This window comes from Malurus melanocephalus, unplaced genomic scaffold (genome assembly GCF_030028575.1).
Source record: "Malurus melanocephalus ecotype Western Australia unplaced genomic scaffold, MMel_1.1 scaffold_806, whole genome shotgun sequence".
Lineage (NCBI taxonomy): Eukaryota > Metazoa > Chordata > Aves > Passeriformes > Maluridae > Malurus > Malurus melanocephalus.
The window spans coordinates 180,186-196,996 of NW_026624038.1; the positions used below are offsets into that span (position 1 = coordinate 180,186).

Here is a 16,811-nt window from a genome sequence, read left to right on the forward strand (position 1 = left end):
CAGGGCTGGGTGCTGGGACAGTTCTGGCACTGGAAGGCAGCAGGGCTGGGTACTGGGACAGTTATGGGTGCTGGAAAAGAGTGGGGCACCCCCAGCCCTGCCCGTGCCCCCTCCTCCCTGCCCTCCACCCCGCAGGAGCTGCTGAAGGAGACGCGCAAGGAGCACACCCTGAGGGCTGTGGAGCTGCTCTACGCCATCTTCTGCCTGGACATGCAGCAGCTGACACTGACCCTGCTGGGCCACATCCTGCCCAACCTGCTGACGGACTCCTCCAAGTGGCACACCCTCATGGACCCCCCCGGGAAGGCCCTGGCCAAGTAAGACCCCAGACCCACAGGGACTGTCTCCTCAGAGAGTGGTCTGTGCTGGGCTGAGGGTCCAGCTGCCCAAATCCCACTTTGCCTTCAGCAGAGCCAACAGTTCCCACTTTAGTCCCCATTCCCCCTCTGAGGAGGCACCTGCAGTGTCCCACACCCCACTGTCAGGTGGGCTGGCAGCATCTGGCCATGTCCCTGCTCTGTCCCCAGGCTGTCCGTGTGGTGTGCCCTGAGCTCCTACTCCTCCCACAACAAGGGCCAAGCCTCAGCCCGGCAGAGGAAGAGGCACCGGGAGGACATTGAGGTGTGTCTGGGCAGAGCAGGGTTTGGCTGGGGGCTCTCTGTGCCCAAAGCAGCAGTGGTTGGGTGAAGTGAGGGTGGGTGGGTGAAGCCAGACTCCCTGCCCATCTTCTCTGGGCTCTCTRAGGCTTTCCAGCCTTAAAATTCAGGATTCTCCTTTCTCTTTTCTGGGCAAGGGGCTGTAACGGGTGGGTGCAGCATGTGTCCAGCCCAGGCTGGGAYGCTCTGGGTGAACAGAGATCAGATCCTGGGCTGTGGGGCTGTGCAGAGCCCAGGGTGGGTCACAGCCCCACTCAGGGGAGGCCAGGACCCCCTCAGTGAGGGGATGGTGGGGCTGACCCCCTTTTTCCCCCAGGATTACATCAGCCTGTTCCCGCTGGATGACACACAGCCCTCCAAGCTCATGCGGCTGCTGAGCTCCAATGAAGAGGATTCCAACATCCTCTCCAGCCCCAGTAAGTGCAGGAGGGGAGGGGGGATGGCTCCCCTGCCTCGCTGTCTCTTTTGGGTGTGAAATGTGTATTTGCACAAAATCCTTTCTGTTCCCAAACCGGCCGGGTGAGGATTTAGAGCTCTCAAGTGTTTTTTGAGTTATGCAGGAGGTTTTGCACTTGGGGAAGGCCAAAATCTTCGTGTTTCTGATCAGAACAACTTAAAAGGGTGAGGTGGCACTTTCCCTTTGTGCCAGTGCCACCCAGCCCAGCACCTCACACCCGAGGGGCTCGTGGGGGCTTTGTGTCCCTCCAGCCACCCCACATAGAGGTGGCATTCCTGGGGCCAAATCCTGACATTCCACTGCTGTTAACAAGGCTGGAGCAGAGCAGATGAGCCCCTTGGTCACATCCGTGTCCCTGCAGTGTCACAGGTTGCGACAGCTCGGGCAGGACCTGCCGGGGGGTCCATATCCTGCCCACATGCGTTGTCCACACTCCTGTGCAGTGAGTCAGGACATTTCCAGGTCCTTTTTTCTTTCCTTATCCCAAATTACTCTATATATTAGTTTTCGACACATCCATTGACCTTCGGTTTCAGTTGGTTTCATTACTGTCGAAATACCGGCTTTTCCCTTTATTTCACTTATCTTTTTTTACCTCCTGAGGCAGTCCCACCTCTTCCCAGCGACATTCAGGACTTTTCTGGGCTATTTGCTGCAGCGATGTGGAAATGCCTCTTCCTGCAGCTGCCATGTAACTCATGTGATTCCATGAGAAAAGTGTGGGAGGGCTTTTCTTTTTTTGGTGAGCATCCTCAGAGCAGCACAAGGTGGATCCATCCACRGTCTGCAGATTTGGGCAGGAGCTGTGGATCCTTGGGGTGTGCACAAGAGCCTTCCTGAGGGTATTCCCATCCCATCAGAGCAGAGCTGACCCAGTTCTTCCCACAGGAGCGCCCGGCAGCGCTTCACAGCTGGGGTCAGCTCGATCCCCATGGTCTGTCCCAGGATTTGCTGCTAGATTTGGACGTGCCTCAGCTCTGATAGCTGGATTGCACCCTGACAGTGAGATGGGAGAGCTGCTGTGCAGCTGTTGAACATCTGGCCTATGCACAGGATGTGTAACGTGTGTGTCGCTGCCGTTCTCCTCCGCTCCTGATCGTGACACCGAGAGCGGCGTGGGGAMCCTGCCCAGGCTCCCTGTGGGCTGGCAGAGGGGACAGGGACGGGGCACAAACCATCTGTGCTGCATCTGTGCAGGGGTACCTCAGGGGTGCAGACTGTCGTGGTACAGGGGGTCTAAACCTCTGCTGCTCCACGGGGTCATTCATGATAAAGTGTCTTCAGGAGCTCGAGTGGCCAGAGCTGGCTGGGGGTGGGCACATTGGCTCGGYCAAGGGGGCCATGAGGCTGTTCCTGACTCTCTGCTCCTGCCYACAGATCGCTCCATGAGCAGCTCACTCTCTGCCTCCCAGCTCCACACCGTCAGCATGCGGGACCCGCTGAACCGAGTGCTGGGTAAAGTGGGGACGGGTCTGTGGGGTCACATCCAACCATTGGGACACCAGGGRGAAGTTTGGGCCACCCCCAGTCTCCCTGACTGTTGATCTCTCTGGGTTTCCACAGCAAACCTCTTCCTGCTCATCTCGTCCATCCTGGGGGCCAAGACAGCCGGCTCCCACACCCAGTTTGTGCAGTGGTTCATGGAGGAGTGTGTGGAGTGCCTGGAGCAGGGCAGCCGTGGCAGCATCCTCCAGTTCATGCCCTTCACCATGGTGGGTCCAGCAGCTGTGACACCCCTGTCCCTGTGCTGACTCACAGGGTGCTGGTGACACTCACCTGCGCTTCTCCTCTGTCCCTGGGCAGGTTTCAGAGCTGGTGAAGGTGTCCACCATGTCCAGTCCCAAAATCGTGCTGGCCATCACTGACCTCAGCCTGCCCCTGGGCCGCCGTGTCGCCGCCAAGGCCATCGCTGCGCTGTGACCGGGGCTGCTCCAGCCAAGAGCGATCCCTGAGGATCCCATGGATCTCCCTGACAGCCTGGAGGCCTGGGATGGCCTCTGTCACTGCAGCTCCTGGGGGGCTGCTCCCTCACCACGCAGAGCCATCCCCCTGCTGTGCTTCATGGCACCTTTGAGACTGAGACGCCCCCTACTTTTTTTTTATTCTATAAATCAATCTTTTTGTACAACCAGCTTTTGCCTCATCTACATTTGGGGTCCTGGGGCTTCCCAAAACCCCTCGATTCCGGTCAGTGGCCAAACCCTGTGCTGGACAGGGGGGCAATATCCTTTTCCTGGACCTCAGAGTGGGTGGTGGGCTGCCCGTGGTGCTTTCACCGTGAGCAGGCATTGTGCTGGGTGGGGCAGGGATGCTTCCCTGCTGCGCTGGCAGCCACAAGCGGGGTCTTGTTGGGAATTCTGCCACGTGAGCGTGAGTTCTTGTAGGAATTCCCCCCGTGAGAGTGAGTTCTTTTAGGAATTCCTCTGTGAGTTCAGTCCGAGGTGAGTAACTGTGGCCTCCTGCTGGGACAGGCTCCCCCGGGATTGTCCCCACACTGCTGCAGCAGTGAATTCCTCCCGGAGCTGTCACAAATCCCTGTCCCCGAGGGGGTGGCAGGGCCAGGGCAGCTGCACCTCTGCCCCTTCCACTGCTGTTGACTCACAACAAAGGGGAAAGCGGGGCCAGCGGGCACCAGCCCTTCCCTCAGGGTGCTGTGACTCTGAGCCCACTCCYGGGCACCAGTGGGGTTCCCAGCCCTATTTTGGGAGGCTCCGAAGGGAGATGGGGCACAGGGGGATCCTGGAGCAGTGCTGCAGGCGTTGGGTCAGTGGAAGAGGCAGCGGGACGGTGCCTCAGGGCTGGGCTGACCCCGTCTGATCCCGACATGAGCTCAGCTCCGGGGCTCTGCTGGAAGGAGAGCCCGATGTGCCTGCGGGAGTTGTGGGTGTTGCTGTTCCTTCACGGGCAGAGCATCCTCCCTTTCCCCGTGGGCTCAGTCCAGGGCTGGCTGGGGCGGGTAACAGAGCACCGGGATGGGCTGCAATGGCCTCACCGGGCCGGACAACGGCGTGAGTCCCACCCTGAGCTGGCACCGACCCTCCCGGGCACCTCTGCTGGCCCAGGGGAGGCTCTTTACCGTTAGCCCGGAGCAAAGAGCAGGATCTGGCGCTCGTGGCCTTCCCGGCTCTGTCAATATTTGCCAAGGCAGCCCCRTGCCTGGCGTTGGCACTGGCGCTGCCCCTTACAGGAAGGGGCTGGAGCAGGACAGAGGGGTTTTCTGTAAGCACCCATGAGGCGGGGCAGGAGGAGGGAGCTGCTTCCTTCTGAGGGGCTCCAGTCTGTGCCAGCCCCTGCCCAGGGCTGGGAATTTGGGGGGAGGCAGGAACTGGGATCCCTGGCACCCCCYAGCACCGGGCTCTGTCTCTGCGGGGCCGGGATGAGTGTGGCGAGGGATGCTGGAGGTCATGGGATGTCAGCGTGGGCCCAGTGGCAGGAAATGGGGCTGGTGGAGCTGGGACAGCCCGGGCTGGGCAAACACCCGCTGGGGGTGCCTTTAGGGGCTTTCTGGGGCAGGGGAGATGCCCAGSGGTCTCCTGATATCGCTCAGCCACATGGGGGGCTGCCCCCTTTTCCCATCCACTCTGCTGAAAGCTTCCTCGCCCCATGGCAGCTCGGGGAGGGCTCTGGGCACGTCCCTGGGCAGCTGTGGCACAGATTCCCGGTGTGACAGCAGCAGCGCAAGGGTGGCTGGGCACCCGCAGTGCCACCAGCCCCAGCATCAGCCCACAAAGCAGCTCCAGGCGTGGTTCCTGTGCCCTCAGCGGGCGCTGCAAGCACGGGCGGCTTCCGGAGCTTTCTAGGAATCGGCTCTTGCCCAAGCATGGGAGGAAGTGGCCGTCCCACGGTGCTTCCCAGCCCTCGGGGAGGGGCTCAGGCTGTGGGGTGGGGGCACTGGGGGGCTGCATTTCATCTTTCTGAGCCCACACCAGCAGCCACAGCCTGCCCCCAAAATCCCATTCCCTCGTCCCCCGTGTCTCTGTCCCCACATCCCCACGCCCCGGCCACTCTGCATCCCTCCCACGCAGGCAGGAGACAGCGGAACAGAAAGAGAGTGCAAAAATAGAGTTTTATTTCCATTTTTATCACATAGAAAAAAAAAAGAGAGCGGGTGTTTCTCGGGGCTCACCCAGCTGCAGCAATAAATACAGTACAAAACCCCCCACGCCTGGAGCTCCCACACAGCCACGGGACCGGGGCTGCGTCAGGCTCAGGAGGATGGGACCGTGTCCAAGTGGCTCTTTCCGGYCAGGGATGGGCACAAATAAATTAAACTGCAATAAGTGCTCCGAGTKTAGCAGGGAAGGGGGTACAGAGCAGAGATACAGCTCCCCAAAGTGTTGGGGCACCCTGGAAAAGCCTCATCCTGGTGAGACTGCTGCATKCCATCCTCCCTCCCCTCCCTAATGGCTAATAAATATTAATTACTAGAAATAACACCCATCAGATGTGTCCCTGCAGGCTGCAGCCTGGACAGGGAGATGCTGCTCTGGAGCATCCTCATCCTCAGATGAAGGCGATTTCCCGTGGGATACTGCAGCAGCCCCAGCAGCGTGGGGAAACTGAGGCACAGGCGGTGCCAGCAGCAGCTGCGGGGGCTCAGCCCAGCTCCAGAACCTCGTAGCAGAGATACGCTTGTGTTTAAATATTAAACAAGGGTGATGCTGCACAGGTACCTGTGCACGGATCCACAGCGGGGTCCCCTGGCACCTGCCCGGGGCCAGACAGATAAATATTAAATAGCCATAAATATTAAATAAGCAGAAAACGGGGCGCTCCCGGGATGTCCCTCGGGCGGGACATCCACGAACAGRGGTCAGAGGTTGGCGAGGTGCCGCAGCGCCCGGTATGCCGTCTCCAGGAACCGCTGGAAGTTGGCCAGGATGAAGAAGCCGCCGACTTGGTGGTGGAAATGGGAGGAGAAGGTGGGGAGGGGGTCCTGGTTCTCGCTGGGGTAYGTCACCGTGGCCAGACCCAGATCCTCCATCTGCAGCCGGGCAGAGGCAGCGGAATCAGCTCCCTGATGTGTCCCCTTCCCGGKGCTGCAGCCCCCACCGTGCCCACCCATCCTTCACCGTGCAGCACCTGCTTTACCCACCTGTCCCCACAAAGTCCCCCTTTGTCCCCTCACCTGCTGCTGGATGTTGGAGGACAGATTGGCCATGTCCAGCTGCAGGGTCTCCACCAGCCCAGCGTGCCCGGGCAGCAAGTTCTGGATGGTGGCCAGGGAGCCGTGGTAGGCGCGGAGCCCAGCGCGGATCTGGTTGAAGCAGGTCTCCTGTGGTGGGCATGGTGTGGTCAGCTGGGCTGGGCATGGTCTGGCCATCAGGACAGGGAGTTTTGGGGTGCTCGGGGCTGGGACAGAGCTGACCAGCTCGTGGCAGGGGTAGGCTGCCCGCACTCACCGGCTGGAAGGTGCGCCTGTGGCACTGCTCCARGGGCACCTGTGCGATGTCCAGGTCCTGCCGCACCAGCTGCAGCTCRTCCTCCTTGCACAGCTGGAAAGTGTCACACTGTAGGCAAAGGGGACAGGGTCAGGACAGCCAGAGGACACCAGCACCCCACAGCACCCCATCCCTGGGCTGGGGGACCATCTGCAGCCCAGACAGGAGGAAGGAGGGGATGGAGAGGACCCGGTGCAATGGGGTGGAGGTGTGGCTGCCCTGGCGAGTGTGTGCCCAGGAAGGTCACCACGTGTCTGCGGTGGGTGCCCCAACACCCCAGGGCTGAGCCTTGGGCAGTGCAGGGGACACCGCTGGCTCCTGGCCCTGCGGTGCCGATAAGGCCAGGGAGGGGAAGGTCCCTTTATCTGGGGATAAAGGATATCAGCAGCAGCAGCTGATGTGGGACTCACCACCACGCGCTGCAGCGCGGYCACATCCCCGAGGATCTTGCGGGTGAACTCGAGGTTCCTCTGCAGGAAGAGCTGGAAGTCCTGGTCCCCCGAGAGCTCGGCGAGCGGTGCCCCGTGCAGAGTTCTCCACGGCGCCCACAGCAGCACCCCCAGCAGCAGCGCCAGCCCACCTGCGGGGACAGCGGCTCAGCACCCACCGGACACCCCGGAGAGCCCCGACCCCACGCCCAGGATGGGCTCAGCAACCAGAACAACCACCCTGGGATGATGGCAGCAGCAGCGTGGCTTGGGGAAGGGGCAGAGACCCCAAAAAGGGAGAGGGAGCGGTGTTCCCTGTGTCCCGCCGGTGCAGGGGGCAGCAGCAGGGGGCTCTGGGTGTGTGGGTGCAGCAGGTGCTACAGTAGGGTGGGTTTATGGGTGTGCTGGGTGTAATGGGGACAGGGGGTGCTGCTGGCAGGGTAGGTGGTCTGTAGTGGGGACAGCGGGTGCTATGGGGGCAGCCGGTCCCATGGACAAAGCGGGGTTTAGSGGTGGTCTGGGCGCAGTGGGAGCAGCGGGAGATGGGGGTGCTGCAGCGGGTGCTGGGTACTCACGGGTGAGGAAGCACATGGTGAATGCCCGGCTCGGCGTTTCCTCCTCTGCCCAGCCCGGCCCGGCTCCKCTCGCTCCTGCCCGGCTCTGCTCATCGATCGGGGCATTTATAGCGCTCGGGCCTCGGGGATTCTCACCGATGAGGCAACAGTGCGATTGCTTCACTGCCTTAATCACAGCATGCAAATCCCGGGAACCGGGGCTCAGCCGCGACCACGCCACGGGGCTTTCCCGGGACCGGTGGGCAGYGGTGCCCCTCGGTGCGGCCGCAGGCGCCCGGCGGAGCCCGGACACTGAGGCGGCCACCGGGACGGGGCAGGTGGTGCCCTGGTGACTTATTAACCTGCCCGCAGGGCTCCCACTGCACTGGCCAGGTGGGCCAGTGGCCAGCACAGCGGGGTCATGCGCGGGGTCACTCGCAGGGTCAGCCACAGTGTCACTCTCAGGTGACTGGGCAAGGGGATGGTGGCTTCTCGCTGCCGCTGTCACTCCGTGGTTATCCCAGTGCCCACCACCCTGTCAGCTGCCTGAGACCCTCGCCCTGGCATCACAGCTGGTGTGACCTTCACGGCGGTGGCACCAGCTGGAGGTGGCCAAGGTGTGCCCCAGTCCAGGGCTGTGGCTCCCCGAGATGGCACCACAGGACCAGATCCTGTCCGGCTGTGTTGTGCCCACCCAATGTCCCCATGTGCAGCACTGAGCTCCGGCCACATTGGGCTGACCCCACCCGCGAGGGGTCAATTGGTCAATCCTTTCTCTGCCCCTTCAGGGAAGAGRTTTCCAGGGCAGCCCTTGGCACAGGGCAGCTGCTCCTGGCCCCGTTGCACTGACGTGGGAATTTTGGCTCGTGCYGGTTCCCGCAAGTCCTTCCAGGATCTGCTGGGCCGGTGCCAGCTGGGCCGGCTCCTGCCCGGCACGGGCTGTTCGGGGCACGGGAGGCACTCACTCCTCTCACAGCCCCGGGCAGGGTGACCCCGGGGCAGCGTTGGGCTGGGAGGGCTCGTTCGGCACCACTGACCCCTGSCTGGGTCGTTGGGAAGGKATGGGGACAGGGATGGGGACAGGGAASCCCATATCTGCAGGCACTGGGATGAGCCACACACTCAGTGGGATAATTTGTGGGGTACAGTTTGTGGGGTACAGCCACAGCACCAGTCCCAGAGGTTGGAAATCCTGGAAGTTCCTGCCCTCAGCTGAACTCCCATGAATTCCAAGCAGAGCCCTCCTGGCACAGGCTGGTGTTAACTCTGAACCTGCTGCTGATCTCCCTTCAAACCCGGCAGCACCAAGAGTTCTGCCCTATGCATGTGTGGGAGGACCTTGGCAGTAGGGACTGTTCACAGGATTTTTGGGAGAAACAGCCCCGTCAGCTCTGCCTGGGAGCCAAGGAGAGCCGGTGGCTGTTGGGGGGCTCAGCATGGCCCCCTCAGTCTGAGCACCCAGGGTGGATCTGCCCTCTCAGCAGGATGGTACTTTCAGGAATTGTGATGGGGGTGTGGGGGGCTGAATCAGCGCCCAAAGCCCCCGCAGCTTTCCAAGGAAGGAAGTGGTTTCAGATCCGAAACTCAGTGGGTGTTGGGGGGTGGAGGGTGGAGCTGCCCCTCCAAACCCCCCCTCTCCTGTGGGGCTGGAGCTGCTCTGTCCAGGGACTGTCCCTGGCATCCACCCGTTCGTTTCGGCCTCGTGGTCACCCTTCCTCCTCATGGGGCCCATCCCGGGCACTCTCGGCCCCTTCCTGACCTCTGCCAGCGTGTCCCAGTGTCCCCAGGGCCAGTCCCAGTCCCCTTGGCTGGGTTCTTGCCGTCCCTGCTCTCCCCTAGAGTGGGAACGGGCTGGGGCAGCCCCACACTTGACCTGCAGCACTGGGAGATTCCCAGATTTTCTCAGAGAACTCATCCCCGATGCTGACAGGACCCACCCGGAGCGGCTGCGTGTCCCGTCCCCATCACCCCAGGGATGATGCTGTGGAGCACAGTGGGGCCTGAGCCTAGTCCTATGCCTTTCCCAACGGAATCCTCCTGGGACAAAGCTCCAGTCCCCCAGGATGGCCTAAATCCAGTCCCATCTCTGGTGCCCAGCCCCATGGAAGGAGCAGAGACCCCAAACCAGCCCCCTGCCCCCTCCCCAATCCCAACAAATCCATGGCAGGAGCCATCCAGGCTGGTGTTTTTCCATCTTTTATTTTAAAAGTCATAATTGAAGTTTAACAAAGTTTGACCCCATTGCTGTAGTAGGAGCTGGTGGGRCATCAGTGGAGACCCCACTCCTGCCCCCTCCAGCCCCGTTCCCCTCACAGCCCCCCCGGCCTCGGCTCCGATGTCACCACAGGGATCCTTTTAAGGATGTTTTTTGGGGAGGGGGATCCCACCACGGGTGTGAGTGGTCGGAGGGTGCGGGCCCAGGGAACCCCCCGTGTCCCCTCCCACAGTACAGACATGCAGGGATTTATAAAAGGGGGGTCTGGGGGGGACGGAGGGCCCTGCTCAGCCACCATCTGTCCAAGGGACAAATAAAAAAAAATACAGCCAGGGCCCAGGGTCACGGAAAACCGTCATCATCGTCCTCTGCCATCTCCTTGGCAAACTCCAGGTCCTGCTGCTCACGCTCCCGGCGCTCCTGGAAGGCAAAGGCCSAGGTTGGTGGCAGGTGGGGACAGAGCCACATCCTTCCCATGACTGCAGAGACCCTGGTGAGATCTCACCTCTGCAGATTCCAAGTCCTTGTTGTACGATTTGGGTGGGAATCTCATGGCCTGGAGARAAAGAGGAGGAGGAAGGTGAGCTCAGAGCTGAAGCAGCCCTGAGCTGTGTCCTGCTGTCCCCCCAGGGAGCTGGGGACACAGTGTGCTCACCTTCACAGACATGTTGTGGATGTCAAGGCAGAAGGAGATGCGTTGGTGGAAGGCCAGCTGGGGCTCCCGTGTGGAGTAGATGTCGATCATCTCCTTGGACTGCACGTAGCCCTTCTCGTGGTTGATGCTGGCCTCGATCACGCCGTCCCGGATGGCCTGTGAGCCCAGGCACGGGGCAGGGCACGGGGTGTCCCCGTGGGCTCGGGACACGGCGCACAGAGCGGGGATGTGGCGCCCYGAGTGTCCCCTGGAGGAGCCTCAACCCCAACCCAGGGGCGCTGCAGGGACGGGGCGGGCTGTGGGAACCCCAGGACCCCAGAGGGATGGGACTCCCTGTGCCCATACCTTGGCAACGATGAACTCTGCATCCTCAGGGCTGTCCAGCTGCAGCTTCTGCGCGATGTCAGCCAGGGAGATGCGGGAGTAGGAGAGGCTGATCATGCGGACACCTGCGGGGAGAAGGGAAGAGGATGCAGCCCCCCAGCCCTGCCCAGCCAGGGGGGACCCCAAACACCCTCCTACCTGTCTTGATGACGTTGTGCCTCAGCCGAATGATCAGGGTGTAGGTGCCGTCAGCCTGGAACTTGTCCCCAAACTGGTCAAGGACTTGGTTGAACTTGGCCAGGTTCCCCGTCCTGACAGCTGGAGRGAAGAAGGTGGGCACAGGGGAAGGAGAAAGGCTGAGGAAAGCGAGTCAGGGCTGGCTGACTTCCTCCTCCTCCTCCTTCCCAACTGCCACCTGCATCCAAGTGCCATCAAGGGGACAGAAGAGAACTCCCCACTTCCCATTGAGGAAATGATTCTCTGACGTTGCAGCAGGGACARGGACAGGCGGGGGCAGGCGGCCGTACCCTGGGTCAGCAGGAAGTAGGGCATGAGCGAGCGCTTGAGGGAAGGCTGCCGGAACTGGAGCCTGTCCGGGATCTCCCCGAGGAGCAGCTCCACCACGATGAGCAGCTTGTGCACCTGGGGCAGAGCGAGACCCTGAGTGAGTCCTTGTGGGGACCAAACCACTCCTGTCCCTCAGGGGCCCAACACCCCAGAGGTCCTGCGCCCATCCCTGTGGGGCACAAGACCCCAGGAGATCCCAAATCTATTCCTGTCCCTGTGGAAGGTCCCAGATTTGTCCCTGCCAAGTTCCTAATCTGAGGTCCTGCACCTCCCTGCAGGGCCCAACACCTCTCCCCAGGGACACCAAACCTGGGAGATCCCAGATCTCCTCATGGAAGGTGCCAAGCCTAGGAGGTCCCAGAATTGACCCTGTGGAGCCCAACACTGAGGGGATGCCCTGAACCTGACCCCGAGAAGTCTCAAATCCCACAGAACCTGACTCCATGGGGCCTGACACCCCAGGAGGTCCCAAAACTGGGAAGTCTCAAACCCAACTCCACAGGATCTGACACTCCAGGAGGTCCCAAACTGGGAAGTCTCAAACCCAACTGCATGGGGTCTGACACCCCAGGAGGTCCCAAAAACCGTAAAGCCTCATCCCAACTCCATGGAGTCTCACATCCCAGAAGCTCCCACATCCAACCCCTGTGAGATCCCATCCCTGAGGGTCTCAGACCCCACCCTGAGAGGGTCCTGCCCCCTCCCCACTCACCGTCTGCTTGAAGGCCATCATCCAACCCCTGTGAGATCTCAACCCTGAGGGTCTCAAACCCCACCCTGGGGGTCCTGTCCCCTCCCCACTCACTGCTTGAAGGCCATCATCCAACCCCTGTGAGATCTCAACCCTGAGGGTCTCAGATCCCAACTCGAGAGGTCCTGTCCCCTCCCCACTCACCATCTGCTTGAAGGCCATCATCCAACCCCTGTGAGATCCCATCCCTGAGGGTCTCAGATCCCAACTCAAGGGGTCCTGTCCCCTCCCCACTCACCGTCTGCTTGAAGCCGACGGCCGTGTGCTGCGGGGCCTTGCGCAGGGCGTTGGTCATGGTCCTCCGCGCCTCCGAGTACTCCAGCTGGATTGCCTTGATCCGCCCTGCGCCCACACGGGGCGGGTGGGGAAAGCCACCCAGTGAATCCAACCCCACCTACAYGGATGGGGCTCCAAATCCTGCCTGGAAGCCCCACCTGCAGCTGCTCAAAGGGGTTCTCTGAGGAACCGCTCGGTGTGGGGTGTCAGGAGCCAGGGTGGGCACTGAGCCCCCCTCACCTGTGTAGTACAGATACCGAGCCCACTCGTTGTTGTTGGCCTGCTCGGGGAACACAGACTTGGAGACRAGCTTCTCAGCCTGGTCGTAGAGGTTGTAGTGGAGATAATTCCTCAGGAGAAGGTTCAGGAGCGTGGCCTGGCCGTCRGCGTCGTGGCGCAGCGTGGCTGTGCGGAGCCGGGCGTGCAGGAAGCTGCAGGTGGGACAAGGAGTCAGGGAGGAGGGAGCAAACAGGCTGTGAAATTTAGAGACACTCCCCCCTGCAGGACCCATCCCACCTCCGGACCACGTCGAGTTTGTTCAGGAATTCGTAGATCCGGGAGTGGTAATAGTAACACTTGGCCACCACCAGGTCCAGGGCGCGGCGGTTCTGGGAGCTGATCTTCTGCATCAGATCATCGGACACTTTCTGTGCCTGCAGGAGGGGAAGGGAGGTCAGAGCAGGGGGATTGATCCCAGGAGGGGCAGAGACCACCTGGGCTGTGGGGCTGAGCCTGGGGTGGCAGCTGGGGACAGAGCAGAGCAGTGCCAAGGGATCCCTGGGGTGCAGCAATGCTGCAGGGGCACCTTGGGGGTCTTACCTCGGGGTATCTTTTGCTGTTCATCAGGTAGATGACGAGCAGCAGCTGCAGGTAGGTCTCCACCTCTGGCAGAAGAGGAGCTGAGGCTGCTTTTCCTGTCCGTGGGCGGAACTGCAGCTCAGCTTCTGTGTCCATGGACTGAGGGGAGAGAGAAATTCTGGATCCCTGTTCCTGTGTGAAAACAACTCTGCTACAGGTGTGAAAGGCGCCAGCCCAGGACTGCAGGGAGCTGTCCCTGCTCACACGTTGTGTCTGAGCAGAGGGAATGCTCCTCTCCAGTGTCCCCAAACCCCACTGCCCTACTCCAGAGGCTCCCTGGAGAGGGAAAGAATCGTGGAATCCCAGACTTTTTTGGGTTGGAGGGACCTTAAAGTTCTTCCAGTTCCACCCACAGCCATGGACAGGGACACCTTCCACTAGGGCAGGTTGTTCCAAGCCCCGTCTAGACTGGCCTTGGACACTTCTGGGGACAGGGCAGCCACAGCTTCTCTGGGAAATTCATTCCAGTGCTCCACTGCCCTCACAGGGAAAAATTTCATCCGAATTTAATCCTGTCCTCTTTCAGTGGGAAGCCTTCCCCATGACTTCCCCATGTCCTGTCCCTCCAAGCCCTTGCAAACAGTCCCTCTCCACTTTTTCTGCTGCTCCTTCAGATACTAGGAGTTCTACTCTAAATCTTCTCCAGGCTGAACAAGCCAAATTCTCTCAGTTTTTCCTCAAAGCAGAGCTGTTCTACCCTTCTGATCAACTTGATGCCTCCTCTGCACTCCCTCCTACAGCTCCACATCCTTCCTGTGCTGGAACCCCTGAGCTGGGACAGCTCTGCAGGATGGGGGTGCGATCAAAGCAGGGCAGAGATGAGGGCAGCTGTCCCTTCCCCATTCCAGTCCCTACCTCCTCCAGGAATCCGAGCAGGAAGTCCCTGACAGCGCAGTTGGAGGTGAAGAAGCCGTGGATGGCCTTGTGCAGCACGTTGGGGTTGAGGCGGCGCGAGGTGGAGGGCAGAGCCCGCAGCGCCCGCAGGACATAGCGCGGCTCCTTCCCCGACACCGCCTTCTCCAGCTGCTTCACGTGCTCCTTAATGTCTGYGGGGGCACAAGGACACCTCTCAGCCCAAATCCTCTGCCAAGGGCACCCCGGAGCAAAATACAGCTGCCCCCTTGGCCCATTCGTGCCCTCCACCCATGGCCTTGGTGTTGTTCCCTGTACCTGACCTGTCCTCAGGACTGTCCCTGCTCGGAGCAGGGAGCTGGGGAGACCCTCAAAGAGTCTTCTCCCTCTTCCCCAAGGGCTCCAGCCACCCCCTGCACCCCCACGGGTCCCACCACAGCAGGTCTGCAGCCCCCTGCCCCTCACAGCCTGTCCCCCCAAAACACAYCTCCGTTTCACTTTCCCTCACAGAGCTGCTCCACTCCCCTTCCATACAGTGATTCCACCGCTCTCAGAGTGACTGCGCCCCAAACCAAACTCCCAACTCCCTTTCTCTCACAGAACACCTCCCATCCCCTTCTCCGCATTGTTTCCCCGCAAAAAAACCACTCCTCCTCTCTCCCTTTCCCACACGACGCCCCCCAACTCCCCTTCCCCCAAGTGCTCCCCCTCCCCAAACTCACCTCCCATTTCTTTTTCCCTCAGAGTCTCCTCCACTGCCCTCCCCACACTGATCCCATTCCCCTCCTTTCCAGCTCCTCGCCCACCTTCCCTCAAGTATCTCCACCCTGACCCCTCTCCAACCCCCCAAGACTCCCTACTAACCCCAATCCCCTTCCTCCAACATCCCTCCTCTGTCCCAAATCCCCTCAACCCTCAAGACCCCCCAGTTCGCCCCCCCCATCCCCACAGACACCCCGATCACAACAACACCCTCCCCCTCACCCTCCAACGTGATGGCGTCCAGCTCCCTCTGCGGCTGCCGCTCCCCGGCCGCCTCGGAGGCCACCGGCGCCGCCTCCTCATGCATCTCGACATCGGGGGGAGCGGGCGGGGGTCCCTCCGGGGGTGCCTTGGCCTTGTCGCCGCGGCGGCGGGACGCGCCGTCCTGCTTCATGGCGTGACACTGCACAACGGGCCGCCAGGCGCGACCAGCCGAACGCCGAGCCACACACGATCGTCTCCTTCCGCCTTCCGCTCGGCCGTTTCCGCCCTCGCTCGGGGAGTTCCGCCGCGCTTTGGGATGAGCCAAGCGCCGTTCGGAGACTTCCGCCGCTCCCGCTCGTGGAGTTCCGTGGCGCTTTCGGTTATTTCCGTCTTCGCTCGTAGATCTTCGCCTCGTCGTCGGGAGTTTTGGCCGAGCTCTCTCGGAGCGTTCCGGCATAGATCGGCTTCTTCCGCCWCGCTCGCTCGGGAATCTCCGTAGCTCTTTCGGGTGTTTCCGTCCGGCGCTGAGCTGTTCCCGCCTTTTGGGGGCGCAAGCGAGGGCGAACCTTCGCTGAGGCGAAGCGCGAGGTCCTGTGAGGACGGGCTGGGGTCAGATCGGGGATCCTGTGAAGAACCCCATGAGGGGCCGGACTGTGAGCGAAGATCCCGTGAAGTGTCCCGTGAGGGGCCGGACTGTGAGGGAAGATCCCGTGAAGTGTCCCGTGAGGGGCCGGACTGTGAGGGAGGATCCCGGCAAGTGTCCCGTGAGGGGGTTTCCATGAAGTGTCCCGTGAGGGACTGGGCTGGGACCGGGGATCCTGTGAAGGGCCCCGTGAGGAGCCGGGCTGTGAGGGAGGATCCCATGGAGTGTCCCGTGAGGGGCCGGGCTGGGACCGGGGATCCCGTGAAGTGTCCCCTGAGGGGCCGGGCTGGGACCGGAGATCCCACAAGTGCCCTGTGAGGGGCCGATCTGTGACGGGGGATCCTGTGAAGGGCCCCGTGAGGGGCCGGGCTGGGGTCGGGGCTGGAGCTTGGGGTCACATGAGGGACTGGACTGTACCAGGGGTTGTGTGAGGGGCTGGGTTGGAGCTGGAGGTTCTGTGAGGGGTCTGGTCTGGGACTGCAGCCAGGCTCCCCTCATAGCTGCTGCAAGGCAGAGCCTGGCCCCTGGTGCTGGAGATGCTCCTGGAGCCATCAGTGCCCATCCAGGTGGGCAGAGATGCCCCTTRTGTTGGGCACCCCAGACCTCCCAGRGCACCAYAGCCTGAGGRACCCCSTGACTTTYCTCCAGAGGTAAATGCTGTATTTTTGGTACAGCATCTCAAGCTGGTCAGATGTRCCGTGGGACCAAAACCACACGAAATTAAGAAATTGACTTATAGAACACAGTTTAGCAAGAAGCTCTTCTTTATTTATAAAGTGATAATGAGAGTATGGTTGCTCTAAAGTGCTGCCGGAATCCCTCGAGCATCTCAGGGACAATGGCAGTGCTGGRACCAGGGAGGTGTCAGTGAAACCTCTGGGGTTCCCCCACCTTATGATCACCAACAGTTCATGAAGTCCTCACAGAACCACAGAGGGACCAGATAAGTGAGTGACTCCTGGTATTTACCTTTGGATTTTGTTTCCATTGCATTTCTATTTCCTTTTCTTTTGCATTTCCCCTTTTCATTTGCATTCCCGTTCCTTCTGCCTTCCCTTTCCCTTTGCATTCCCTTTGCCATTACTGATTGCAGAAATGGCAGCAATTTTAAGGAAGCATTTTAATCACTGCAGCCAGGCCTGTGATTCTTTGAGGATATTCCTGTTGT

General features: G+C 61.0%; 4 protein-coding genes across 5 annotated transcripts in view; 1 reads left to right on the top strand and 3 right to left on the bottom strand.

Moving 5' to 3' along the window:
• MED24 (mediator complex subunit 24) overlaps positions 1-3,222 on the top strand; it is a 19,318-nt gene extending 16,096 nt beyond the window's left edge. Inside the window, 6 exon segments of the mRNA XM_057385291.1 lie at positions 37-317; positions 528-621; positions 973-1,072; positions 2,491-2,568; positions 2,677-2,825; positions 2,917-3,222. Coding sequence (XP_057241274.1) covers positions 37-317; positions 528-621; positions 973-1,072; positions 2,491-2,568; positions 2,677-2,825; positions 2,917-3,033 — 819 coding nt within the window. The 3' untranslated portion in view covers positions 3,034-3,222.
• A 1,978-nt stretch (positions 3,223-5,200) lies between these two features.
• On the bottom strand, positions 5,201-7,938 carry CSF3 (colony stimulating factor 3). Its single transcript, XM_057385294.1, has 5 exons — positions 7,558-7,938; positions 6,965-7,134; positions 6,516-6,623; positions 6,242-6,388; positions 5,201-6,097 (listed from the first exon to the last, which is right to left on the bottom strand). Exons 1-5 carry the CDS (start codon positions 7,571-7,573, stop codon positions 5,927-5,929), a joined length of 612 nt encoding a protein of 203 aa, XP_057241277.1. The 5' UTR covers positions 7,574-7,938; the 3' UTR covers positions 5,201-5,926.
• Positions 7,939-9,720: 1,782 nt separating this feature from the next.
• PSMD3 (proteasome 26S subunit, non-ATPase 3) lies at positions 9,721-15,273 on the bottom strand. Of its 2 annotated transcripts, none has more exons than XM_057385293.1 (12): positions 15,019-15,273; positions 14,038-14,228; positions 13,144-13,281; positions 12,841-12,977; positions 12,565-12,755; positions 12,287-12,390; positions 11,258-11,372; positions 10,929-11,048; positions 10,752-10,855; positions 10,407-10,562; positions 10,257-10,307; positions 9,721-10,171 (listed from the first exon to the last, which is right to left on the bottom strand). In XM_057385293.1, the coding sequence occupies exons 1-12, from the start codon at positions 15,188-15,190 to the stop codon at positions 10,094-10,096; spliced, it is 1,557 nt and encodes a 518-aa protein (XP_057241276.1). In that variant the 5' UTR covers positions 15,191-15,273; the 3' UTR covers positions 9,721-10,093. The 2 variants fall into 2 exon arrangements, with proteins under 2 accessions (XP_057241276.1, XP_057241275.1); XM_057385292.1 differs by having other exon boundaries at positions 13,144-13,314.
• A 107-nt stretch (positions 15,274-15,380) lies between these two features.
• The window catches only part of GSDMA (gasdermin A), a 5,235-nt gene continuing 3,804 nt past the window's right edge, over positions 15,381-16,811 (bottom strand). The window contains exon 5 of the mRNA XM_057385290.1: positions 15,381-15,604. Within this exon, the coding sequence (XP_057241273.1) occupies positions 15,381-15,604 (224 nt within the window). The remainder of the gene's footprint in view (positions 15,605-16,811) is intronic.